General features: G+C 57.3%; 1 protein-coding gene across 1 annotated transcript; it reads left to right on the forward strand.

Moving 5' to 3' along the window:
- Positions 1-1118: 1118 nt before the first annotated feature.
- EHD1 (EH domain containing 1) lies at positions 1119-25836 on the forward strand. The gene is made up of 5 exons (XM_029060361.2): positions 1119-1645; positions 8208-8305; positions 21255-21667; positions 23393-23557; positions 23819-25836. The coding sequence occupies exons 1-5, from the start codon at positions 1242-1244 to the stop codon at positions 24341-24343; spliced, it is 1605 nt and encodes a 534-aa protein (XP_028916194.1). The 5' UTR covers positions 1119-1241; the 3' UTR covers positions 24344-25836.
- The last annotated feature ends 158 nt before the right edge of the window (positions 25837-25994 follow it).

Here is a 25994-nt window from a genome sequence, read left to right on the forward strand (position 1 = left end):
CTGCCCGCAGTAAGCGCTCAATAAATACGACTGAATGAATGGCATTTTGCTTTGCACGCAGTAAGCGCCCAACAAATGCCATCATTATTATTATTATTGACGTCCGTCTCCCACCCCGCCCCATCTAGATTGTGAGGTCGTTGCGGGCAGGGACTGTCGCTCCTTATTGCCCTATTGTACTTTCCCAAGCGCTTGGCACGGTGCTCCCCGCACAGTAAGCGCTCACTAAGTATGACCCAATGAATTAAAGAATGATAAAGAATGAATAACAATAATAGTGATGGCATTTGTTAAGCGTTTACTATGTGCAAAGCACTGTTCTAAGCGCTGGGGGGTTACAAGGAGATCAGGTTGTGTCCCCCGTGGGGCTCCCAGGCTTCATCCCCATTTTCCAGATGAGGGGACTGAGGCCCGGAGAAGGGATTTGCCCAAGGTCACCCAGTGGAGCCGGGATTGGAACCCATGACCTCTGACTCCCAAGCCCGGGCTCTTTCCAATGAGCCACGCTGTTTCAACAGTGAATGAAAGGAAAGGTTTTCTTCCCCACAAAAAAAAACCCCACAGGGCAAAGTGTGGGGAAGCAACGGGCGGCCTGAGGCGACGGCCTCGCGCCCGCCCCCTTTTCCCGCCTTTTCCCAACCTGCGCGCGCGCCTGCCCCCCTCCCGCCGAGTGCGCAGGCGCCGGCAGAGAACGGCCGCGCGGTGGCCTCGGCGCGGCCACGCCTCGCGAGATTTCGCATCGGCCAATAAGGAGCGGGGAAGACGTGGCCGGGGGTCGGGGCCCGATGAGGCGAGGCCGCCTCCGTCGCCTCGCGGGTCGTCGTCGTCGTCGAGTTGAGGCAGGCGGCGGAGAAGGAAGGAGGGCGGGGCTTCCCTCACCCCGGGGCGGTGCGAGGGCGCGTCCCGCGCCTGCGCAGAGCGGAGGCCCCCCCCCCGCCCTTTCCAACGGCGCCCGCCTCCCCCGCTGATACCGCGGCCCCTCCTCGGCGCCTGCGCAGAGCGGAGGCCCCGCCCTTTCCAACGGCGCGCGGCTCCCCGCTTCTACCGCGGCCCCCCTCCCTCCGCGCCTGCGCAGAGCGGAGGCCCCGCCCTTTCCAACGGCGCCCGCCTCCCCCGCTGATAGCGCGCCTGCGCAGAGCGGAGGTCCCGCCCTTTCTAACGGCGCCCGCCTCCCCCGCTTATACCGCGCCCCCTGCGCCCGGCCGGCCCGGCTGGAGCGCTCCTCGACGGCCGCCGCAGCCATGTTCAGCTGGGTGAGCAAAGACGCTCGGCGCAAGAAGGAGCCGGAGCTGTTCCAGACGGTGGCGGAGGGGCTGCGCCAGCTGTACGCGCAGAAGCTGCTGCCCCTGGAGGAGCACTACCGCTTCCACGAGTTCCACTCGCCCGCCCTGGAGGACGCCGACTTCGACAACAAGCCCATGGTGCTGCTGGTGGGCCAGTACAGCACCGGCAAGACCACCTTCATCCGCCACCTCATCGAGCAGGACTTCCCCGGCATGCGCATCGGGCCGGAGCCCACCACCGACTCCTTCATCGCCGTCATGCACGGCGCCACCGAGGGCGTCGTGCCGGGAAACGCGCTCGTCGTCGACCCCCGGAGACCCTTCCGCAAGCTCAACGCCTTCGGGAACGCCTTCCTCAACAGGTAAGCGTCCTCCCGTTGGGGTGGGCCGAGCGCTCACTCTGTGCGGAGCACGGTTCCAAGCGCCGGGGGAGAGCCGGGCTCATCAGGCTGCGTCCCCGTTTTGCAGATGAGGTCACTGAGGCCCGGAGAAGCGAAGGGACTCGCCCACGGGCACGCAGCTGACCAGGGGCAGAGCCGGGATTCGAACCCATGACCTCTGACTCCCCAGCCACTGAGACCACCTCCCCCACCGCCCCCTGAAATCATAAGAATTGCGGCATTTCTTAAGCGCTTAACTAGCTGCCAGGCACTGTAATCATGTTGGTATTTGTTAAGTGCTTACGATGTGCAGAGCACTGTTCTAAGCGTTGGGGGAGATACAGGGTCATCAGATTGTCCCACGTGAGGCCCACCGTCTTCATCCCCATTTTACAGATGAGGGAACTGAGGCCCAGAGCAGTGAAGTGACGTGCCCACAGTCCCATAGCTGACAAGTGGCAGAGCCAGGATTCGAACTCATGACCTCTGACTCGGCTTGTTGGTATTTGTTAAGCGCTTACTATGTGCCGAGCACTGTTCTAAGCGCTGGGGTAGACACAGGGGAATCAGTCGTCCCACGTGGGGCTCACAGTTTTCATTCCCATTTTACAGATGAGGGAACCGAGGCACAGAGAAGTTAAGTGACTCGCCCACAGTCACACAGCTGACAAGTGGCAGAGCTGGGATTCGAACTCATGACCTCTGACTCCCAAGCCCGGGATCTTTTCACTGAGCCCCTTCCATCCCTTCCTCTTAATGACCATGGCATTGCTTAACCGTGTGCACCAGCGCTCTTGTAAGCGCTCGGGGGGCCTATGAGGTCACCATGTTGCCCTCGTGGGGCTCACGGTCTTCACCCCCATTTTCCAGGTGAGGGAACTGAGGCCCACAGAAGGGAAGCGACTGGCCCAGAGTTACCCAGCTGGCAAGCGGGATTGGAACCCGGGACCTCCGAGTCCCCAGCCCAGGCGCTTTCCATTGAGCCCTGCTTGCCCCTTCGGTCGTATTTGTTGAGCGCTTACTGGGGGCAGAGCACTGGACTAAGCCCTCCGAATGCACAGGTCGGCAAGCAGAGAGAGGCAAGCCCTGCCCAATAACATGACAGGCCGTCAGGGCTCTGGGGGAGGCCCCACCCAATCAGTCCTCATTGATTTAAGGGGGTGAACCTGACCCCCTTCCTCACTTATAATAAGTGTTGGTATTTCTGAAGCGCTTACTATGTGCAGAGCACTGGACTAAGCGCTTGGAATGCACAATTTGGCAACAGAGAGAGACAAGTCCTGCCCAATAACATGACAGGCCGTCAGGGGTGTGGGGGAAGCCCCCCCAGTCAGTCCCCATTGATTTCAGGGGGTGAATTTGACCCCCTTCCTCTTCTCACCGCCCTCCCAAGTCACAGAGCTGACAAGTGGCCATGACCTCAGACTCCTGAGCCCGGACTCTTTCCACTGAGCCATGCAGCTTCTCTTCAATCGTATTTATTGAGCGCTTACTATGATGTGCAGAGCACTGGACTAAGCGCTTGGACTGGACGGTTGGGCAACACATAGAGTCAATCCCTGCCCAACAACGGGCTCGCAGTCTAAACAGAGGAGGCAGACAACAGAACAAAACAAGTAGGCGTCAATATCATCAAGATAAATGGAATCATATGGACACAATATGTGTCTCTCTCTACCCTGAGGGGCTTCGTCCCCCCCTTGATCCAGTCCCTCCTGGGGGGTGGGGGTGAAAAGTCATCCTCCAACTTCCTGCGGGGTCCCCAGCGGGGTCCCCACCCGCCCCTTCTGCGAGACCTTTCTGTTCCCATTCTCCCCTCCCTCCCCCTTTGGACCGCTCAGCACACTCCCAAGAATTCATTCAGTGGTATTTACTGAGTGCTTACTGTGTGCAGAGCACTGGACTAAGCACTTGGGCAGCAGATAGAGACAAGCCCTGCCGAAGAACGGGCTCACAGGCCAAACCGGGGAGACAGACGACAAAACAATTAGCGTCTCCTCCAGCCGAGAGGGCCTCCCCTTCTCACCCCCCTAAACTGACCCCCCCATTTGCCACCCTCCCGGCTCCAGGCCCCCCTCCACCCTTGCCTCTGGGTCTTCCATCAGTCCCATTTCCCCCCACACGACTGTGATTCATGTCCCGAGGGGAGGTGTAGCCACGAAGCCAGCCAACGTGGATTACCGCATTTCTCCACACTCTCTCCCCTCCCCACACACCTTTTTTTGTTGTCTTTAAATCGACTTGACCGCCCGCCGCCCCAAATTCCCCAGTAGCCTCAATGTTTTTCCCCCCCGATCGAGGTCTAGGCAGGGTCCGGTATTCCCCGGCCACTCCCTCCCTTGGTCAACGACTCCCAGTCCAATCATTCTTTCCCTTTTTTCTTCTCTTTCCGGTGACACTCCTTCCTTCCAGCTCCAGTCAAAGCTCATTCATTTTTTTTTATCCCCCTGGCCTCTTTAGAGGCATAGTTCTTAAATGTGTCACTGAACTAGAGAGTGACACATTTGCTACTCACCCATTTTGCTCTCAGGGTGTGGGGTGTGCACTCTTGTGTCTTTTTTATTTTATTTTTTTAATGAAGCTTAGGCCCTTGGTGCTCAATCAGTGGTGAGGGGATCATGCTTATCCGCCACTAATTGTGGGTTCCAGGGTAATCCCTCCTGCAAGGCAGGAGTCAGAAGGTCATGGGTTCTGATTTTGCTTCTGCCACTTGCCAGCCGTGTGACCTTGGGCAAGTCACTTCACTTCTCTGGGCCTCAGTTCCCTCTGATAAATGGGGATCAAGACTGGGAGCCCTAAGTGGGACATGGACTGGGTTCAGCTTGATTAGTTGTGTGTACCCCAGCGCTTAGTACAGTGCCAGGAACATAGTAAGCTCTTCACCGATACCATTAAAATAAAGGCAGCTCCTGCTGATCTCTATCTGGAAGCTGTCACAAGAGTCAAAGGCGTTATCTGGGGACTTCAGTAAACAGGTCCAGGGAAACTTTAGTGGCAGCTGGAGTCTGAAGATCCGGGGACCAGGCCTTTTTTCCATTTTCATTCATTCAATCATATTTATTGAGCGCTTACTATGTGAAGAGCACTGTACTAAGTGCTTGTTCTGTAACAACAACAGGCTCACAGTCTAAAAGGAGACATGACATTTGGTTTTCTTTTTCCCACAGCAACTTCCCCCTCTGGGCCTTAGTTTCTCCACCGGCAAAATGGGTGTGTCTTTTTCATGTTATCCTTTTTTTAAAAAAAAAAAACCATGCAAATCCAAAAAAAACACCTGGAAGGATAGGGCAAGACAGGCCACTGGAAGTGCTTGAGTTGTCTGAAAAAATGCTGCAGGAGGGCAGGATTGACGCTGACTCGTGCCTGGTCCGAAACCTCAATTTCACCCCAGGTTCCGCAGAGTGGTGACCTTCCCTGCCCTGACTTTAGGAGAGCTGAACTAGTGACCTGCAGGAGAGACCTAACTCATGACTCTTCCCTTCCCCTTCTCCTCCTCCTCCCCCCAAATTATCACATTCCTCGGCCATCATTGGGCCTGTCGTGCTGGGTAGACCAGCTCGTCTGAGGCAGATTGAGGACAGGGCTGAGTGAGGCCTGGGTTGTGGGTGCGGCTGGGCCGGGTTTGTTTTATCCTGTTGTAGTTCTCCGAGGATTTGTTTCCTATCTCCAGAGTCTGCGGGAGGGGAGGTTAGAGGCTCCAGCCTTACCTCTCCAGTTAAATAGCCCTACCAGCTCCCTTTTCCAGAGATTGTTGACATTTTGGCATTGTGGGAGTTAATATTCAACTGCCACTGGCTGCTTGCCTGCTACTCCCAATCCCCAGAGCCCCTGCTCTCCTGGAAAAGTACCCCCCACCCCCAACTCACACTCAAAATGAAAAACTGGCCACTAAATTCAAATCTCCTAGTTCCTCTCCCTTCTGACTGGGGAGCAGACTTTTAAACCACTCTCGATTTAAGTCCCAGCCTAGGTCAAGCAGGCCGGCCCGGAAAGTCTGGATCTGGAAGACCCACTAGGGTGCCTTCGAGTGTGATTGAAATGGGAGAAGGTCCCTGGTCATTCATTCATTCAGTTGTATTTATTGAGCGCTTACTATGTGCTGAGCACTGTACTAAGCACTTGCGAGAGTACAAGTAAGCCACCTTCCCTGCCACACTGAGTTTACGATCTAGAGAGGACTGGTTGGATTGGCTTATTTTAGTCCTCAGCTGCTTTGAGTTCCCGAGCAATTGTCTTTTTTTCTTTAAATGGTATTTGTTAAGCACTTACTATGTACCAGTCACTGCTCTAATCACTGGGGTAGATAGAAGCTAATCAGGTTGGACACAGTCCATGTCCCACATGGGACTTAATCCCCATATTCCAGACGAGGGAACTGAGGCCCAGGGAAGAGAAGTGACTTGCTCAAGGTCACACAGCAGACTAATGGAGGAGCTGGGCTCAAGCGAGCATGCAGACAGAGCACCGTGCGGAGTCTGGGTCGGGCGGTCCCCCGCCAGGTCGAGATGCAGCCCAGGAGCCCCTGTTGCTTCTCGAAGTGACCCTTCCCCGAGCCTCCGAGGCTAGCCCGGTTTCTTCTCCTGGAACCAGGGCCTGATGATGCAGGGGAGACGCCTGGCCCGGCCTGGTAGGCCGAGGAAGTCGCTAACGAGGGAGGGAGAGTGTCCTAAGACATCGGCTTGTGAAAACTCCCTCTTGTGTAAATGGGAACGCCCACGGCAGAGCACCACTGCAGTCTGCCCCCGCGCCCTCTGTTAGTGAGTGCGGGGAGCCGGGCAACAGGAGAGGAAACCACCCCCATCCCCCACCTCCCCTTTACTGGCGAGGCTGGTACTCTTTGGGGAGGAAGTAACTGGTGTTAGAGCGGAATAGAAAAGCCCTTAAATAGAATCATTAAATGAAACCCTATGGCTTGGGGCAGAAACTGATGATGATGATTGTGGTTTGTGTGTTTTTGGGGTTTTTTTTTTTTAAATTTAAATGGTATTTAAGCCTTACTATGTGCCTGGCACTGTATTAGACTCAGGGGTAGATGGAACCTAATCGAGTTGGACACAGTCCATATTCCCACACGGGGCTCCCCCGTTTTACAGGTGAGGGAACTGAGGCACAGAGAAATGACTCGCCCAAGATCACAACAGACTAAGTGGTGGAATTAGAACCCAGATCCCCCCGACTCCCAGACCCGTCTTCTGTCCACTAGGCCATGCTGCTTAATGGTATTTGTTAAGCACTTACTATGTGCCAAGCACTTTTCTAAACGCTGAAGTAGGTACAAGGTTGTCAGGTTGTCCCACATGGGGCTCACAGTCTTAATTCCCATTTTACAGATGAGGTTATAAGCGCCTGGACAGCATGCTGGGATGGATAGAGGCTCGTCGGATCGAACGCTATCCCCCTCCCACACGTCCATCTTCCCCCATTTTGGTCCTAGGTTCTGGTATTTTAGCACTTACGCAGAGAGGCCTCCCTCCTGGGACTCAGGCTGCTCTGTGACCGAGGGAAAGTCTCAACCTCTCTGGGCTTCAGTGTCGTCATCTGCCAAATGGGGAGAATACCTCGGGGGGATTGGGGAATGTGGCCGGGAACCCGGTCGTCTTGTGTCTTTCCAGGGCTTGGTACGCAGCAAGTGCTCAGCGCGTGCCTTTACAATTATGCAGTCACATTCTTGGGTGCATTTTAAAGGCAATTCATTAGGGTGGGGCTGGGGGAGAGGGGCATCGCACAGCTGACGATTTGAGAACAATCTCCACCTCACCATCCGTTCCAAAGCCGGCGTGGCTTGTGGGGGCCTCGGCTGCCACTGCGTCGGTACCACCGGGATGAAGCCAATCCTGGAGTGTCTTAGATGTAAAAAGCGATCGGGGAAGAGGAGGATTTGAGAGGTAATTTTGGTTTCATTGTCCTAGGTCAGCGGTAAATGTTCCTCCACCTCCTCCTCCCTGCAGGACTTGCAGTTCGTATTTCCAGTCCAGAGCCGTGGCCGGCCCCTCCCCCCTCCCCGGCCCCCTCACCCCCCAACAGCAGAGTCGGTGGAGGTCGTCAGGCAGACCCCTGTGAGAGGAAGGAAAGCCGAAGCCCAAACGGGTGGGAGTCCGGCCGTGTCGGTCAGAGTTGGCGGTGAAATTCCAAGGTCCAAGCGTCGCCCTCCCCATCTCCCTTTCCGTCGGGAGAGCAATCGGGCCAGTGGTGTTGGTGTCAGCAGCTTGAAGGCCGACCTCTAGCACTAGGCTAAAAGCTAATGTGTCCGTGTTGGCCGCATTGTCTGCCGAAGTGCTGGCCTTGCAGAGAATTTGCATACGTGGCCGGCTGGCCTCTTGTCGGAGGCGGGAACTCGAATTGGCTAGAACGGGTCTGTTTGTGAGGTGAGAATCGGGTCTCCCGGTGCCCCCGGGTTGTGTAAACCTGTAGGTCTCGGGCTGCCCGGGGTCCGGAGGAAAGAAGGTCAGCAGAGGATCGGGGGAGGACCGTGCGCCCGACCCGCTCCTCGGTGGGGCCTACGCGTCAGAGCCTGTTGTTACCGTTCCTTCCGCCTTCTCGGCAGGTTCATGTGTGCCCAGCTGCCCAATCCGGTCTTGGAGAGCATCAGCATCATCGACACCCCAGGCATCTTGTCTGGAGAGAAGCAGCGCATCAGCAGAGGTAACTCAACCGTGCCTTTCCCTGCTGCCCTCTGAGTTAAATAATAAGAATAATAATAACGATTGTGGTTTTTAAGCGCTTACTATGTGCCAGGCACTTTTACCAAGCACTGGGGTGCATACAGGCAAATCGGGTGGGGCCCACATTGGGTTCACAGTCTCAGTCCCCGTTTTCCAGATGAGGTAACTGAGACCCAGAGAAGTGAAGTGACTTGCCTCAGGTCACAGAGCACACAAGTGGCGGAGCTGGGACTAGAACCCACGACCTTCTGACTCCCAGGCCCGAGCTCTATCCACTACTCCATGCCTCTTCTCCGTGCTGCCGAGTTCCTCCTGCGCCCTGTCTGGTCGGTGCTCCGGGTGGGCCGGAGTCTTCTCCCGGCACCATTCTCTCTCTTTCCGGGGGAGGCCTGAGCCTGCACCGCACTTTACTCTGAGAACCTCCCACGGATGAGAAAGCCGACAACTGCCCCTCCCGGCCATTGGGGTGCCCAGATCCCAAGGGCTCCGGCTTCGGGGTCACGTCTGATTCCAAGCCTCCCGGGCCTCGCTGCTGGCCTGTGACTGAACGGGTTGGCCGCTGGCTGTCGGGAGTCCTGACTACCGGGCCTGGGTGCTCGCTTCCTCCTCGTGGTCACGGGGGCAAGTCGGTTGCTGCTCCGGTGGCCTCCCGTTGCCTCAGCTTTAAGGTAGAGAGCACGCATCACCGCCCCAGCTTCCGAGTCAGTTCGCAGGTGGTGGCTCATAAGCACTTTAGCGCAGTGCTCTGCACCCAGTAAACATTCAAGATGTGCCATCTTAGAGAAACAGCGTGGCTTAGTGGCAAGAGCATGGGCTTGGGAGATAGAGGTTCTAATCCCGACTTCTCCACTTATCAGCTCTGTGACTTTGGGCAAGTCACTGCACTTCTCGGTGCCTCAGTTACTTCATCTGTAAAATGGGAATTAAGAATGTGAGCCCCACGTGGGGCAACCTGATTACCCCAGTGCTTAGAACAGTGCTTGGTACATAGTAAGCGCTTAACAAATACCGTCTAGTATTATTATTACCACCATGAAATGGGTGATATAGAGAGCCTAAGAACATCTGTGAAGGAAAGTCAGTGAATCTGATTTATTGCATGCAGAGTGCTGTACTAAGCACTTGGGAAGAGTACAGTATAACAATAAACAGACACATTCCCTGCCCACGACTTTGGTTTGGACCTGGCTCTGGGCGCTGATGTTGACAAGTTGAAGAAAATTGTAGTTTTTGTCAGTTGCTTCCTATGTACCCAGCACCGTGTTAAAACTCGGAGATTGAGACAAACAATCAGATCGGGCCAGGTCTCTTTTCCACATGGGACTCAGAAGTTAAGGGGGAGGGAGAAGAGGCACTTGATTCCCATTTCACAGCTGAGGAAGCTGAGGCACAGAGTCAAGTGACTCATCCGAGGTCACTCAGCAGTCAGGTGGCAGAGCCGGGGTCGGAACCGGTGTCTCCCGATTCCGGGTCCCGTGCTCTTTCCGTCGGGCCATACTGCTTCTCTCATTAAGGCCAAAAGTGTGTGGTCTGGGTAAAGCACAGTTCACTAAGGGGCAGAAGCGTATTGAGGGTTTCTGGGTTTCCCCTTTTGGTCAGCTCAAGGGGGCCACTGGCGGAGCTGGGCTCAGGGGCCGACGGGAAGCAGTTCCCGCTTCTCCGGAGCCGTTCTGCGAGGCCCGGACAGGTCAGCAGGTCCCCACTTCCCTCCCCATCCCCCTGTGGCGGAGCTGGCCGCCCGTCTCGGACCGTACTTGTCTGAGTATGAGAGGGAGTGGGAGCGTGGCTGTCTGGGACGCTTCTCCCCCCGGATGCAGCTGCTGGCGAGAAAGGGGGTCCCGGCCGGTCTGCAGCGCCCACTCGAATAAATCTCCCCACCAACCTTCCAGCTAAGCAGTTTTTCCTGTGGGCGGTGTCCTGGGCGTGAAGCCCCTGGCAGGAAGCGCCCAGCTGCAGTAGCTCTAGTAGTCCGGGAAACAGTAATGTGGCATTTGTTAAGCGCTTATGTGCCAAACACTGTACTAGGCACTGGGTTAGAGACTAGGTCATCGGGTCCCCCATGGTAACCGTGGTATTTCTCGCACACACCTACTGAGGGCCAAGCGATTTGTGAAACACTTTGGGGAAAGGCAGTGGAAGCATGAAACCCAGGCCCCAAAGAGCTTCCCACTTTATGGGATTACTGCAGTCAGTTCTAGTCTTCACCCTTGTCCCCCACCCCCCCTTTTTCTTTTTTATTTTCTTTTTCTTTGAGAAATTCTGTTTAGCAAAAGTCTGGCTTTGTTTCAGGCCTTTGGGCCCAGGTCAAGGGGCAGGAGTGAATTCTTCCGACCCAACTTGCCTTAGCACCTAGGCCGCGGCTCTCACGTGGCCAACTGATGCCCTCCACCTAGACTTCATATGGAAAGTCTACTCGGCAGAAAAATTTTACGGGAAGGTGTTGGGGGAAGCCTGGGGAGGGGTCGCCAGGCTCCTCTGGTGAAAGAGCTCAGGCCGCCCCCGCCGGAGCGAGAACGGGTGGGTCAGGAGCCGAACCGGTATGCGAGGCTGGACCGAGCGGCGGTTGAAAGGTTGAGGTAGTGAGGCCATTAAAGGGACTTTGTTCCCCTTTGCCAGCAGTAAAGATAGATGGCTGCATGCAGGGCCCCCCCCGCCCCCCTGGGATCGAGGGGCGGCCCATCCACTCTCCTCTTCTCAGGTCCCTTCCCCTCTCCCGGGGGTGGGCTGGGTGTTCCGTCCCGTGTGGGGCTCCGGGGGGTTCCAGCCGTCCGGCCGCCTTCTCCGGGTAAAGGTGTGCGGCCCAGCTGATAGAGCTAATCGCGGGAGGCTGAAGGTCGGCCCAGCCTGTGGAGCAGAAGGTCGAAGTGTAGGTGGTAGTTGGGTCCCCTGGAGTGGAATCCTTATCGAAAGGACCCTGCGGGCAGCCACCAGCCTCCCACCGTCTAACGGGCCCGTCTCCCCGAGGCCCTGAGAGTCGGGGAGTTTGATGGGCTCGGCCTGGCTCTGACAGCCCCGTGGCTCTCGGTGTCTGAGCCAGGAGAGGAGAGCTGAGGTTTGGGCAGCCCCTTCTCGGGCAAACCGACTGGAGGGGACCCCTTGGGCGGGGCTGATTGGTAATGAATGAATGGTTTCCCTGTCTCCGCTTTCTCCTCCTCCTCCTCCTCGGGGCTCTCGAGTCTGACCCCCGAGCTCAGTTTCATTGAGCAGAGTTAGAGGCCACCACAGTGGAAGGCTCATTGTGGGCAACGTTGTGTTGGTGGGGGGGCGGGCTGGCATGTCGAGGTGGGCGCGGATCTGCAGCAACCTCTACCCAGTCTCCAGAACGAAGTGTTTGAAGCCACTTGCTTGCCAGTTGTGACAGAGTGTGAAAATTCTCGTAGCGGGAGGCAGCGCGGGCTCCAGGGAAGAGCCCAGGCCTGGAATAATAGTATTAATAATTATGGTGTTAAGCGCCTACTATGTGCCAGGCATTGTTCTAAGCGCTGGAGTAGATGCAAGGTCATCGGGTTGGACCCAGTCCCCGTCTCACATAGGGTTCACAGTCCTAATCCCAGTTTTACAGATGAGGGAACTGAGGCACAGGGAAGTGAAGTGATCACGATCACACAGCAGACATGTGGCAGAGCCGGGATTAGAACCCGTGACCTTCCGACTCCCAGGCCCGTGCTCTATCCACTGTATCCCGGACCGGGGTTCTCATCCCGGCTCCACCACTTGCATACCTTGTGACCTCGGCCAAGTTGCTTCACTTATTTCTGCCCCATTGTCCTCACCTGTCAAAGGGGAATGAGATATCTGTTCTCCCTCCCTCTTAGGCTGTGAGTCCCAAGTGGGACAAGGGCTGTTTGACCTTTTTGTAGTGTACCTACCCCAGCCCTTAGTGCAGACCTCAGCCCACAGTAAGTGCTTAAACACTACGTGGAGCTGGCTGACCTTCTTGATGTCCCCCCGCCTTCATTGATAACATTTACCCGTGGCTGAGCACTTAAGAGAGCGCAGAGAATTAGTGGGTGTGATCTCTGCCCTTTGGGAGTTTAGGAGCTCACCGCGAGGGGTGAAGTAATAAATGTGTTCCCACGAGTGAGTAACCCGTAACGCTCTCCCCCCGACCCCCGTCGAACTGGGTCCCTTCTGGGATCGGTTTTACCGCGGCAAGCCGAGTGGTGGGACTGTAAACTCCGAGGGCGGGCCAGAGTGGATAGGGCTGGCGGAGGAGCTGGGTGGGCACCTCCCTTCTCCCTCTCCCCCCACCCCGGAGGGGGTCACCGGGCGTCTGCTCGTTGGCGGCGAAGCTGGATCCCGGCCTCTGCAGCAACGCCCTGTGACTGATAATAATAATAATAATAATGTTGGTATTTGTTAAGCACTTACTATGTGCCGAGCACTGTTCTAAGCACTGGGGTAGATACAGGGTAATCAGGTTGTCCCACGTGAGGCTCACAGTCTTCATCCCCATTTTACAGATGAGGGAACTGAGGCACAGAGAAGTTAAGTGGCTTGCCCACAGTCACCCAGCTGACAAGTGGCAGAGCCGGGATTCGAACTCATGACCTCTGACTCCCAAGCCCGGGCTCTTTCCACTGAGCCACGCTGCTTCTCTGGAAAGCAGGTGTTTCCCCCGCGGCGCCCGGGAGGGGGTCCTCGGGTCAGCCTCGGCCCACCAGCTCCAAAACGTGTGCCAACCCAGCCGCCCGCTTCCCTGGACACGGCATGTCCGTTTCGGCCGGCAGAGATGCTGTGGCCCTGGAATCTAAGGAATCGGGCTGGTGCTGTTTTTCCCTCCCCGATCTGCACCCCCACCTCACCTCTGGCTCCTCCCCACTTCTCCTCCCCCCCCAGCCCCCTTTTTTTCGTTCTGTTTCCCCGCTGCCATGTGTGATGTGTGCAGGAAACTCTGCTCCAACAGATAAGGCAGAGGGAGGCCAGCTGAGCTCCAGGCAACCAGGATGCAACTTTAAACAAAGCTATGGGTTACTCCGCAGATGGACACATTCCCTGACTGGGTGGGATTGTGTGCGTATGTGTGGGTGTACACACGCACGCATACCTCTGGCTGTGCCGGCTGGGGCTCCCCTCCCACCCCCCAACCCCCAGAATGCTGCGGGCGCCGGTCGGCTTCCCAAAAGCCCCGGGAGATAAGGTTTTCCCACGTCAGCACGTCTTGCCGTGCTGCGGGGCGCTGCTGTCCCAGATCCCTAGTGGGGTCTGGGAGGGGGGACGGCTCAGGAGAGGAGAAGCCTGCAGAACCCCCCTACCCTCCCCCGGCCAGTCCAGGGCAAGCCTCATTCATTCAGTCGTCTTTATTGAGCTCTTACTGTGTGCAGAGCACTGGACTAAGCACTGGGAAAGTACAGTTCGGCAACGGATAGAGAACATCCCTACCCAACACCGGGCTCACAGTCTAGAAGGGGGAAGGCAGACAACAAAACAAGTAGACAGGCATCCATAGCGACAATATAAACAAATAGAAGTATAGATATATACACATCATTAATAGAACGCTAAAGTAAATATGTACATATAAGCACAAGTGCTGTGGGGTGGGGAGAGGAGCAGAGGAAGGAGTCGGGGCCATGGGGAGGAGGAGCAGAGGAAAAGGGGGGCTCAGTCTGGGAAGGCCGCCTGGAGGAGGGGAGCTCTCAGTAGGGCTTTGAAGAGGGGACGAGAGTTAGTTTGGTAGATGTGAGGAGGGAGGGCATTACAGGACAGAGGTAGGACCGTGGGCCAGGTGTCGACGGCGGGACAGGCGAGAACGAGGCCCATTGAGGAGATTAACAGCAGAGAAGCGGAGTGTGCGGACTTGGATGGAGGAGAGAAGGGAGGGGAGGTAGGGGCCAGGGTATGGACAGCTTGGAAGCCAAGAATGAGGAGTTTAGTGAGGAAGCCTCCACATCAAGGAGCTCCCTCCTACCTCTTCCTGGGTGTGCGATCCACAGTTTGGTGGGAATCAGGAACCCTGTGTGACCCGTGGCTGGGTGGTACTTTCTCCAGGCTCGCTGCTTTCCTCATTCAGTTGTATTTATTAGCTCTTACTCTCTGCAAAGCACTGTACTGAGCTGTCAGCAGAATACAATATAACAACAAACAGACACGTTCCCTGCCCACAATGAGCTCAGTCTCAACTGAATCGCCCCAGCTGGTAGCCTGCACTAGCCAAGCGGAACCCCCACCTTGCCCCGACGGAGAGTAGGTGTCGCTGTGAGAAGGGGTTGGAGGGATGGCTGAGGCAGGGTGGCCTAGCGGAAAGTGCCCAGAACTAGGTCTGGGAAAACTGGGTTCAAGCCTCATTCCTGACCCAACTTCCCAGGCCGAGTTTCCCAACGGTCATCCGTCGCCCTTGCTGACCAGGTGCCATTGGCGGGGTGGCGGCATAGATACCATTGACTGACTGATACCTCGAATTATGGTCCAGACTCCCCTGGGCCCGGGGGGAGGCCGGGGTGCCGGGAGTCTGCCCCATTGGCTCACTTGCGCCCAGGAGCCCTCCAGGCCCTCAGTTGCACCCAGGGGCCTCGGAGAGTTTTGGCGAGAGAAGCTCAGCGAGCCCTCCCTTCTGACCCTCGGGTCACTGCCTGTAGGGACAGCGACGGCCTCCCATCTCCAGAGGTGGAACGTGGGCTGTGGCATCTTCTAAGCCCACCTCCCCTCCTCTCCTGTCCGGCTCAGCGATTCCCTCATCCTCCGACTGGGCTCCTGCGCTTCTTCTCTCTCGCCCAGGGTCCCATCTCCCAGCTGACGTTTGCCTTTCCAAACTGAGGCCTTCCCGCCTTCTTCCTGCCGATCCCCACCTGCCGTTCTCTACTGCTTCTCTTCAGAACATCTCCTTCCCTTCCCACTTCCTCCTCTTCCCCTCCACCCTCCCCCCCCAGCCCATCCCGCTTCAAGCACGTTTCTGGCCCTGAGCCTCTCCAGCTGCCGTCCCCCCCGCCCTCCACCGTGAGAGCCTGCTGGGGCGTTGGGTTGGCTTTCCTCCACTGAGTGGGTGGGAGTCACCTTACCCCCTCATTCCCCTCTGGGAGACCCCGTCGGACTCCAGGGAGCAGCGCCTAGTGAGAGTTGCCCGGAGTGCCCGCCGTGGGGTAGAAGTGCCCCTTCCCCTTCTAAAGTCTGCCCCGGGAAGGCTGGAGGAGGCTGGGTATTTGTTGCCCGGCGGGGCTGGCCAGCAGGGCTGTGGGACGTCTTTGGGATGGGGCGATCCGCAGGGTCCTCTAGACTCTGAGCATCCTGATGGTGGAATGTGGTGAGTGCTTACTATATGCCAAGCACTGTGCTGGGCACCGGGACAGATACAAGATAAGCACATCAGACCTAGCCAGCGTCCCATCCGGGGCTCCCAGTCTGAGGAGAGAGAATGGGTATCTTATCCCCGATTTTCAGATGAGGAAACTGAGGCCACAGGAAGTCAAACGACTTGCCCAGGGTCACGCAGCGGGCGGACGGTGAAGCCGGGATCGGACCCCGGGTGTCCTGTCTCTCTGATCCCAGCCTCTGGGCCTCTCGCCCCGTGTCTCCTATAGACGGCCACACCGACCCTTTACCTCAAGGCCTGTGGTGCCGCACTGGTGGGGTATGGGGGTTCTCTAAGTGGCGTGAGCGGTGTCGGGGCACCATCCACCCGACTGGCAGGAGACCGGGCTCCCCTGGAGAGGAGCCAGCTGTTGCTCCCTCCCCGGGCACGTTTGGAATGTGGGAAGCCGCGAGTCAGTGGGGAGGCGCTGTGTAGGGCCGAGGGTGGGAATGTTCGGGCAGCTGTTTCTCTTCCTCCCTCCCCCCCATCCCCACCCCGGGAACGGGGCAGAGGGAACCCCGAGGTCTCGTGCCTATCAAGGAGCACACGTGCCACTTGCAGGGCTGGGCCGGAGGGAGTCGCTGGGGTGGCGGCTGCTGCGGGGGAGCGAGGCCGAGATAAGCGAAGGACCGCTCGTGCATCTTAGGAACTTGTCCTGGGTCCAAAGCATCCACGGCATTAGCTGTACCCAGCTCAGCATGCCCACTCCCAAGACTTCCCCTCCCGGCCACAGGGCTGCCTCCGCAGCCTCCTCCTTGGTGCCCACACCCCAGCCAGCTCGCGCTGTTGAAGCTATGATGGCCGACCTGATGCCAGGAAGGCGGAAAGCGTTGGGAGGGATAGGGAGAGGCTTCCTTTCGCTTTCCCTTTCTGCAGCATGTTTTTCCCATCCCCACTCCCCTGGCATTCACGAATAGACTGTAAGCCCATCAATGGGCAGGGATTGTCTCTATCTGTTGCCGTATTGTACATTCCAAGCGCTTAGTACAGTGCTCTGCACATAGTAAGCGCTCAATAAATACTATTGAATGAATGAATGAATTCACGTCCCGACCCGGAGTCTGGATGGCCAGCCGACCCGAAAACGAACATCTGGGACCAGGAGCCGTTTTCGATCTAACCAGGCAAACCACAACTTCCACTTTCCCTCCTCAATGACCCCGGCACTTGGTGGCTGGGCGGTTGCCCCCGACAACAGATCAAACATTCCCTTCTCACTGCTCTAACTGCCGTATCCGATCGTTCTTACGAACCGAGTCGGCCGTGCGTCCGACAGTGGCAGTCAATCAGGTGGTGGTTTTTTTTGTTTTTGTTTTTTGAGCAGTGACTGGGTGCCGAGCACCAGACTAAGCACTTGGGATGGGACAGTAAAGTAGACGGGATTCATCCGCTTGAGGTGCTTACAATGTAGCCAAGGAGACGGACGTTTAAGATAAATGTCAGGTAGGGGAAGCAAAAGATTTCGTACATGGGACTTGTGGAGCTGGGATGAGCTGCAGAGTGCTTAGCGGGTACAGAGGTGACACGGAGGAGGAGGAGGATCAAGGTGGGGAGGTAAGAGCTTCTTCTGGGCCAATATCTGTGCCTGACCACTGGTGTGGCCATCTTGGTGGCTGGACTGGCATGCTTTTTTTGTGTGTGGTTTTGTTTTGTGCGTTTTTTTCTTTTGTGGAGGTGGGAGGAGCGCATTGTTGGAAGTGGGCTCCAGCACACATTGTCTAGAGACGAGTTGGGCTTCTTTGGGCAGGTGGGGGTCCCGGCCCACATCTGGTGTGGGTCAGGGGACTCCGGTGGTCCCGTAACAAGAGAGGAAGTGGCACCTTGGCCGGTCGTCGGTCAGCTGCCACATTTCAGAAAGGAGGCCGAACTTCTTATCTTTCCACCCAAATCCTGTCTTTCCACTCACTTTCCCATCACTGTTGACGGCACCACCATCCTTCCTGTCTCACAAACCCGTAACCTTGGCATCATCCTTGACTGTCATTCCACCCACATATTCAAGTCCTCCTTAAATCCTGTCTGTTCTACCCTTACGACATCACTAAAATCTGCCCTTGCCTCTCCTTCCAGACTGCTACGACATTAATATAAGCACTTCTCCTACCCCGCCGCGATTGCTATATCAATCTCCTCGCTGACCTCCCTGCCTCCTGTCTCGGCCGGCACCAGTCCATACTCCATTCTGCTGCCCGAATCATTTTTCTTCAGAAACGTTCAGCCCCTGTTTCCCCACTCCTCAAGAAACTCCAGTGGTTACCCATCCTCCTCCGCATCAAACCAAAACTCCTCACCGCTGGTTTTAAAGCACTTAATCGCTTTTCCCCCCTCCTACCTCACCTCACTACTCTCCTACTACAACCAAGTCCGTACACTCTGTTCCTCTAATACTAACCTCTCTATACCTCGATCTCATCTGTCTTGCCGTCGAGCCCTTGCCCACGTCCTACCCTCAGGCCTGGAATGTCCGCCCTCCTCATAACAGACAGATATTTGCTCTCCCCCACTGATTGAAGATATATCTCCTCCAAGAAGCCTTCCCTGACTAAGCCCTCCTCTCCTCTTTTCCCACTCCCTTCTGTGTTGCCCTGACTTGCTCCCTTCATTTATCCTCTCTCCCATCCCCATAGCACATATATATCTGTTATTCATTTGTATATATTAATGTCTGTCTCCCCTTCTAGACTGTGAATTCGTTGTGGGCAGGGAATGTACCTTTTGTTGTACTCTTCCAAGCGCTAAGTACAGGGTTTTGCACACAGAAAGCGCTCAGTAATTATAATTGAATGGATTAAAATACTCAATTCTTGTGGGCAGGGAACATGTCTACCATCCCTGTTGTACTGGACTCTCCTAAGCAGTTAATGCAGGGCTGTGCCCACAGTAAGTGCTCAGTAAATGCTATTGATTGATAGGCGTTCAGGGGAGGGGACTCGTGCCCCGAGCCCCTGCTCCACATGGAGACACCCAAGATATTAACTGCGGCCTAGGAGTCCGAGGACCTGGGTTCTAATCCCAGCCCTGCCATTTTCAGTCAATCAAATGCATTTTTCAATCACTTGTATTTATTGAGCACTTAGGGGAGTACAATACAATGGTATTGGTGCTAGTAATAATAATAATAATAATAATGGTATTTAGGTGTTTACAATATGCCAGACAAACTACTGAACACTGGGGTGGTTATAAGCAAATTGGGTTGGGCCGTCCCTGTCCCACATGGGATCCCCATTTTACAGATGAGGTAACTGAATGAAGTGACTTACCCAAGGTCACACAGCAAGCAAATAGGGAAGTGGAGGAGCCGGGATTAGAACCCATGACCTTCAGATTCCCAGTCCCGTGCTCTATCCACTACACCATGCTCCTTGGTAGGCTTATTCCCTGCCCACAACGAGTGGATATTTGTCTGCTGTGTAACCTCAAGCAAGTCACTTTGCTTCTCTGGGCTTCAGTTTCCTCTACTCCCTCTACTCGAGGACTATGGGACAGGGACTGTGTCCAAACTGAATGTCTTATTCAGTTGTTATTATTATTAAGCACTCCAGTGCTTAGTACGGTGCTTGGAACGTAGTAAGTGCTTAACAAATATTATCAAGTATTTGGTACAGTGCTCTTCACTTGTAAGTGCTCAAGAAATCTGATTGACTTAACCTTGGAAACTAGCTACTCATCCCGCCTTTGTGGTCGGTCCTGGACGGCTACCTCTGGAAATGCCCCGGAGCTGCCGTGGCCTGGGGGAGACCCCCAAGTGCCCCTCTGTGTCCTTGCTGGCCTTCTGGACCCGGAACCAGCTCAGGGAAATGTGGCAACCCCGGTCTCCCCCTCAGGATGGGGGTGTCCAGCTAACCAACTGGGCTGGGAAATGAAATCTTCCCAGGTGGGGTTGGGCTCTGGTGACTCAGTTTCCCTCAGTTGGCTCTTCTATCCCCAGCGGACTGTGTTCCCAGCCGTTGGCCAGCCAGGGGAGGTCAGGCTGCAGTTCCACTGGACTCTTGAACCCAGAGCCATTCAGTCTTACAACCCAGACAGAGGGCCTTGGCCAGAAACAGTCCCCCTGGAGGCCCTGTCTGAAAGGCGCCCGGCCCTTAGCCTCATCCTGTCCCCCAGCCCGCGACCCGGCCCCCGGGAGAATCGCTGGTTGGGAAACGAGGCGGAAACCCCCAGGAATTCCTGGCCGAGGGGGAAGTTGCCTCAGACAGCTGCTGAGGTGGCGGGTTTCAGCCGGCTTGCCTCATGCTTGCGGGCTCTCTTCTCTTCGCTCGGGGCCCAGACCAGGCTGGGCCTAGCGTGGGGGGCCTAGCGGGGTGAGCCGCTTCTTTGTCATTTCCCCCAGGATGGGCCCGAGGGCTTCCCGACCGGTGTTCCTGGGGTTGGGGGGGGAGAAGGGAGTGTTATGACACCTGTGCACTTCCAGGCCAGGCTGTGCACCGAGAAGGCCCAAGTGAGAATTTCCTGTGGGGCCCAGGGACCCTGGCCAGTGATTGCCTGTTGGATGCTGGTTCTGATCAGGAGAGCGGCTTGGACTCCCCCAGCCCCCAAAAAGGAGCAAAATGGCCCCAAGGTGCCACTGGCTTCCTGGTTTTGAGTCGGCCCCTTCCTAATAAGGATGAGTGAGTGAAGCCTAAAGAGAGACTGTGAGCCAGGACACGTTCAGGCCTCCGGCCGACAAGCAGCCCATGTGCCCATACTCAGCACCAGTGCCCATACCCACCTTGTCCATACCGAGCCCTCTGCTGGGCCCTCTTGCTGGACCGTTTTCTTTGTTTGTATTTTTTAAAAATGGCATTTGTCAAGCGCTTACTGTGTGCCAGTCACTGTCCTAAGTGCCAGGGTAGATACGAGCTATTCAGATTGGGCACAGTCCAAGTCCCACGTGGAGCTCACAGACTTAATCCTCGTTTTCCAGATCAGGTAACTGAGGCCCAGAGAAGTGAAGTGACTTGCCCGAGGTCATACAGCAGACAAGCGGCAGAGCCAGACTAGAACCCAAGCCCTCTGACTCCCAGGCTCATATTCTTTCTTCCCAGTCTGAGCGGTCAGGGAACGGGTCTCCGGCTTCTATCGTCCTCTCCCCGGTGCTCGACGGATGCCATTCCTCCGGTTTCTCCGGCTTTCCAGATACTTCCCCTCAACATGTCGCTAACTCCGGCTGGCTGAGATGGGGCTGCCTGGGGCTGCCGGGGCTGGGGAAGGTGGGTGGTACGGGACCAGTGCTTGGCCAGTCTGCCCCGGAACCATAAAATATGAGTATTTTCTCCCAGGGACACTAAACGAGGCTCCGTTGAGCCTCGTCCCTGGACAGTGCCATGAACGCCACTGGAGGTAACTGGCCAGTAGCTCTGTCTCAGTCTTCCTGGGGATTGAGTGTCGGTAGACATCGGAAGGCAACGTAAATGAGGAGCTGCTTGTCGGGGTCCCCTCCCGGTCCTGGAATGTGGCTCTAAGTTCTCTGAAGGCAGTCTCACACCTCCATGATCCTGGGAGACAAACAGTGGGAAGGAAGGGGGTCCTGGGTTGGGGGAACTTGTGGGCGGTGGAACCCCCGAAGTCGGGGCTGACAACTGGAGGGGGGAACCCCAGCCTCTCCATCTTCCGTCCTCTGAACGGACTCTCCCGCCGGTCTCCTTCCCCCGCCCCATAGGGTACGACTTCGCAGCGGTACTGGAGTGGTTCGCCGAGCGGGTGGACCGCATCATCCTGCTCTTCGACGCCCACAAGCTGGACATCTCGGATGAGTTCTCGGAGGTGATCAAGGCCCTGAAGAACCACGAGGACAAGATCCGCGTGGTGCTGAACAAAGCGGACCAGATCGAGACGCAGCAGCTGATGCGGGTGTACGGGGCCCTCATGTGGTCCCTGGGCAAGATCATCAACACGCCCGAGGTGGTGCGCGTCTACATCGGCTCCTTCTGGTCCCACCCCCTGCTCATCCCCGACAACCGCAAGCTGTTCGAGGCCGAGGAGCAGGACCTCTTCAAGGACATCCAGTCGCTGCCCCGGAATGCCGCCCTCCGCAAGCTCAACGACCTGATCAAGCGGGCCCGGCTGGCCAAGGTGACGGGCTGGGAGAGGGTGGGCCTCGGGGTGGCCGCCAGGCAGGGGAAGGCGAGGGGAGGTGGGTAGATTGGGGCCAGGTGAGCAGGGGGGAGGGGGGAGAGAAGCCGATTAATAATAATTACCATACTTGTATCTACCCCAGCTCTTAGAACGGTGCTTGGCACAGAGTAAGCGCTTAAGTATAATAATTATTATCTGACTTGCCCCAAGCCCTCTTGAAAACCTAGGAGAGCATGGACTGGCAGACCAGCTAGCTGAGGCTGATTGGTCCTGCAACGATTCTGTCGATGCCAGAAAAGCTTTTCTTCCCCATCAAGGCATGTTGGTCGGGGGAGCTGCAGCTGGAGTCCTGGCTCTTTCTGGGATGAGCCCAGGGCTTTCTAATCGCTAACTCGCCATGCCACCTGTGGGTCTTAGACGTGCCACGTGTTGTCAGTGGGAGCTCACGCTTAGTCCCCCACTTCCCCTCCTGCCAACACCCACTGGTCTTCCAGCCCCGGCAACCCGCCGCCACATCCCTCGAGCCCTTTGCCACCGGCCCGGCCCATACAGACAGGAAGCCGCAGGCGGGCTTCGCTGGCAGGTCTGGGGTCCCTATGCCGGCAGGGGCCGGCATAGCCTGGACAGAAAGACCATCGAGGCCCTGAAGGGAGTTCCGATGAGCACCTCGTGCTTCCTCCAGTTTTCCGGAAGGCAGTTCTGCCCCATGTTCGGCAAGTGGAGGGCAGAGGCTGCCAGGTGCCGAAACCAACCGGCAGCCGCTCCTGGGGTGGCTGGCTTTCAAAGCTCTGAACTGGACTTCGGAGCATCAGCCTCCAAACCCCCCGCCTCCCCAGGTTACCTCGGGGACCCTGGGGATGGGGGTGATGGAGGATGTCACCAGGCCAGGAAGGGAAAGAACTGAGGCCCAGATGTGTGAGCACTTGGCTTTTCTGCAGCGAAGGGAAACGGCACTAGGTCAGGCCTGGCCGACACTGGGGAGTGGGCTGTGTGCCAGCCGGTGGGGATGGACAGAGCTCGCCCACAGCTCCCACCGGTGCTCCTTTCCCCGGGGGCAGGAGTGCGGTGTGAGCTGCGGCCCGTTTTAACCAACTGGAAACCAAATGGGAGAGGAGGCTTGGTGCAGGAAGTGGGAATTCTCCATTGGTCCCCTAGGGCTGTGGCAGTAAAACAGTGTTTACATCCCCAGCCTCCTCCATAAACAGCTCCCTCCCTCCCTTCACCCCTGCTCCTGCTCCTCCCTCCTCCCCCAGCCCAGTCACAGCTGAGGCTTGATGATTCCCATATGGCCGGAGGCAAACCGTTTCCCTCCCGATTTTCCTTCTCGGCATTTGGTAGGTGCCTGATGACAGGCACCGAGTTTAGGCTGCTCCCCACCTGGCTTGGGATGGAGCCCACTCCAGGGCTCGGGGAGAAAATGCCACCGGGGCTCACCTTGGTGCTTGACCTTCCCACTACCTCCCTCCTTCCTCCGTCCTCTGGGAAAGCCCGGTGCTTTAACCCCGTACTCTTTGAGCCGCGGTCCCTCCCCAACGTAGATGAGGGGTAGACCCGAAAAGGACCCTGGTGCCCGGGACCTGGAAGCTAAGCCACTCGGTGTGTCGACCTGGGGAGATCCATTTTCAGAGGAGGCAGGCCATGTATCTGTAGAGGAGTGAGACGGGGATGGGGCCGGGAGCTGGGCAACACCGGCTAACCTGAACGGGCCTCTTGGTCACGCAGGTACACGCCTACATCATCAGCTCCCTCAAGAAAGAGATGCCCAATGTGTTTGGCAAAGAGAGCAAGAAGAAGGAGCTGGTCAACAACTTGGGGGAGATCTACCAGAAGATCGAGCGTGAGCACCAGATCTCGCCGGGGGACTTCCCCAACCTGCGCAAGATGCAGGTGTGTTTTTGTTTTTGTGTCTGTATGTCCACGCGTGGTATGGGCCGATTTGGCAGAGGAGACCAAAGTGGGCTCCCAGAAGCCCCCCAAATCGGCCCGGGCCGGCTTGATTGTGACTCCTGTGGTGCTTGGAGAATGCGGCGACTTGGGGCTAGGGTAAGGGGCTGTTTCCGGGGCAGGGGTGACCTTTGGTGACCCTCAAAGCGAAGGAGCGGAAAGATGAAACTAACCCCCGGTCCATCCTTCCCCCACCCCTCCCAGGAGCAGCTGCAGACCCAGGACTTCAGCAAATTTCAGACGCTGAGGCCCAAGCTGCTGGACACGGTGGACGACATGCTGGCCAACGACATCGCCCGCCTCATGGTCATGGTGCGCCAGGAGGAGGCCCAGATGCCCAGCCAGGCGGTCAAGGGCGGCGCCTTCGAGGGCACCATGAACGGCCCCTTCGGCCACGGCTACGGGGAAGGGGCCGGCGAGGGCATCGACGACGTCGAGTGGGTGGTGGGCAAGGACAAGCCCACCTACGACGAGATCTTCTACACCCTGTCGCCCGTCAACGGCAAGATCACCGGCGCCAGCGCCAAGAAGGAGATGGTCAAGTCCAAGCTGCCCAACACGGTCCTGGGGAAGATCTGGAAACTGGCAGACGTGGACAAGGACGGGCTGCTGGACGACGAGGAGTTCGCCCTGGCCAACCACTTGATCAAGGTCAAGTTGGAAGGGCACGAGCTGCCCGCCGACCTGCCCCCTCACCTGGTACCGCCCTCCAAGCGGAGGCATGAGTGACCGCCCCCTCCCTCTTCCCGCCTCCCCGCTTCCCGCTGTTTCTTCCCCCCACCCCCAAACCTCCCCATCACACACCCGGGGCTGGGGGCGATGTCACCATTCTAAGGGCTGGCGGTTCCATGAAGACCCCTGGTGGATGCCCTTTTGCAGCTCTTGAAAGGAAAGGCCACCTTACTTTCATTTTTTTTTTTTTTCTCTTTTTTGGAAGCCTATTTCCAGGCCCGGGAGGGGGGCGACCACTGTAAATGTTGGAACCTGTGCACAAGAACTATGGATATTTTTTTAATATGGCGCTAGAGGCAGTATTCTTTCTCACCCTGTCCTGGAGACCTCGTCCTCAGGCCGACCCACCCACACACACCCACACACGCCCTGGTCTCCGCAGAACCAAGGCTCCCGGCTTCCCCTCCCTCCCTCCCGGACAGCCTGTCGGGGGAGATCGTGACTTCTACACCCACACGGCGCTGTCCCCCTACCCCAACCCAGGCAAGCGGAAGCAGTGGATTGTGTGCCTGGCCACCTCTGTTCACATGTTAGCGTGGGGGGTGGCCGGCGCTTAGAACAGACTCTAACCTGCTGAACCCCCTTCCTTCCTTCCTTCCTTCCTCCGGTTTTTGGCCCCATCTGGTGCCCGTGCCTTCACACCCCGTCCTCGGAGCAGCGGCAGGAGCCCCCACCCCCGCCGGGGCTTCCAGAAGTCTTCTTCCTGAGCACCGTCCACCAGCGGGAGGAAACGCTCCACCGCAGGGCTTTCAACGGCCCAGGCGGCGTCCGCTCGGTTCTCCGCCCGACCGGGGACCTATCCCCGGGGCGGCGGCCTCACGGCCCGGTGGGGAGTGGGGTGTGGGTGTGGACTCCTGGCCCGCCGAAACTCACCCTCCAGAACGTGGCCTGGGCACAGCCTGTCCGTGGGCACCGCCAGTTTGGGGATCCCGTTGGGCCCTCGGCCTCCTTTGGACAAACCCTGGGCTCTCTTCGGGTTTGCCTTCCCTCACTTTCCCCCACCCCCGGTATGTGTCACCAGCACCCACTTTCCCCAGGACTTTCCAGCAGTTGGGCGGCGCCCGACCCACTCCGAGCCCCTTTCGGTGGCACCTCAAATCTGGGATCTGTAGTCGCTCCGGAGGGGAGGGATCGGAGGTGTTCTGCATGCGGGGCAGGGCGGGGGTGGGTCCGAGGGAGCTGCCGGCTGAGGCCCGGGGCTCCGGGGCAAGCATCCCATCGCTCCCGTCACCAGTTGCCCGGGCCGCGTCGGCCACCTCTGCCGTGTCGGCTCCTAGGAGTGGTTGTGTTACCTCCAGAGACCCCAACCTCAACCACAGGTCCCACTGTCAGGGGTCGGATGCGGACGGAAGCGGCCGACTCCCACCGACTCCCAGGGCCGCCATCTGTTCAGAGGGGCACTATCTTATTTATACTCACCTGTGAAAATCTGAGTTTTGAGAACATTCCCCCCCCCCCCCTTGCATTAAAAAAGTTGAAATGGTGCCAAATCTGGAGCGGTTTCTGCTGGTCGGCTGTCTTCCCTCTGCCCCTATTTCCGTTCCCAGTATCTCTGCGAGGTTCAGCCCCGCCTGCTTCCCAGGCATCTTCCCACCCAACCCTTGCCTGTCGCCCAGTCCCTTCAGCTGTCTTGTGGGGGAGCAGCTGC

This window comes from Ornithorhynchus anatinus, chromosome 3 (genome assembly GCF_004115215.2).
Source record: "Ornithorhynchus anatinus isolate Pmale09 chromosome 3, mOrnAna1.pri.v4, whole genome shotgun sequence".
Lineage (NCBI taxonomy): Eukaryota > Metazoa > Chordata > Mammalia > Monotremata > Ornithorhynchidae > Ornithorhynchus > Ornithorhynchus anatinus.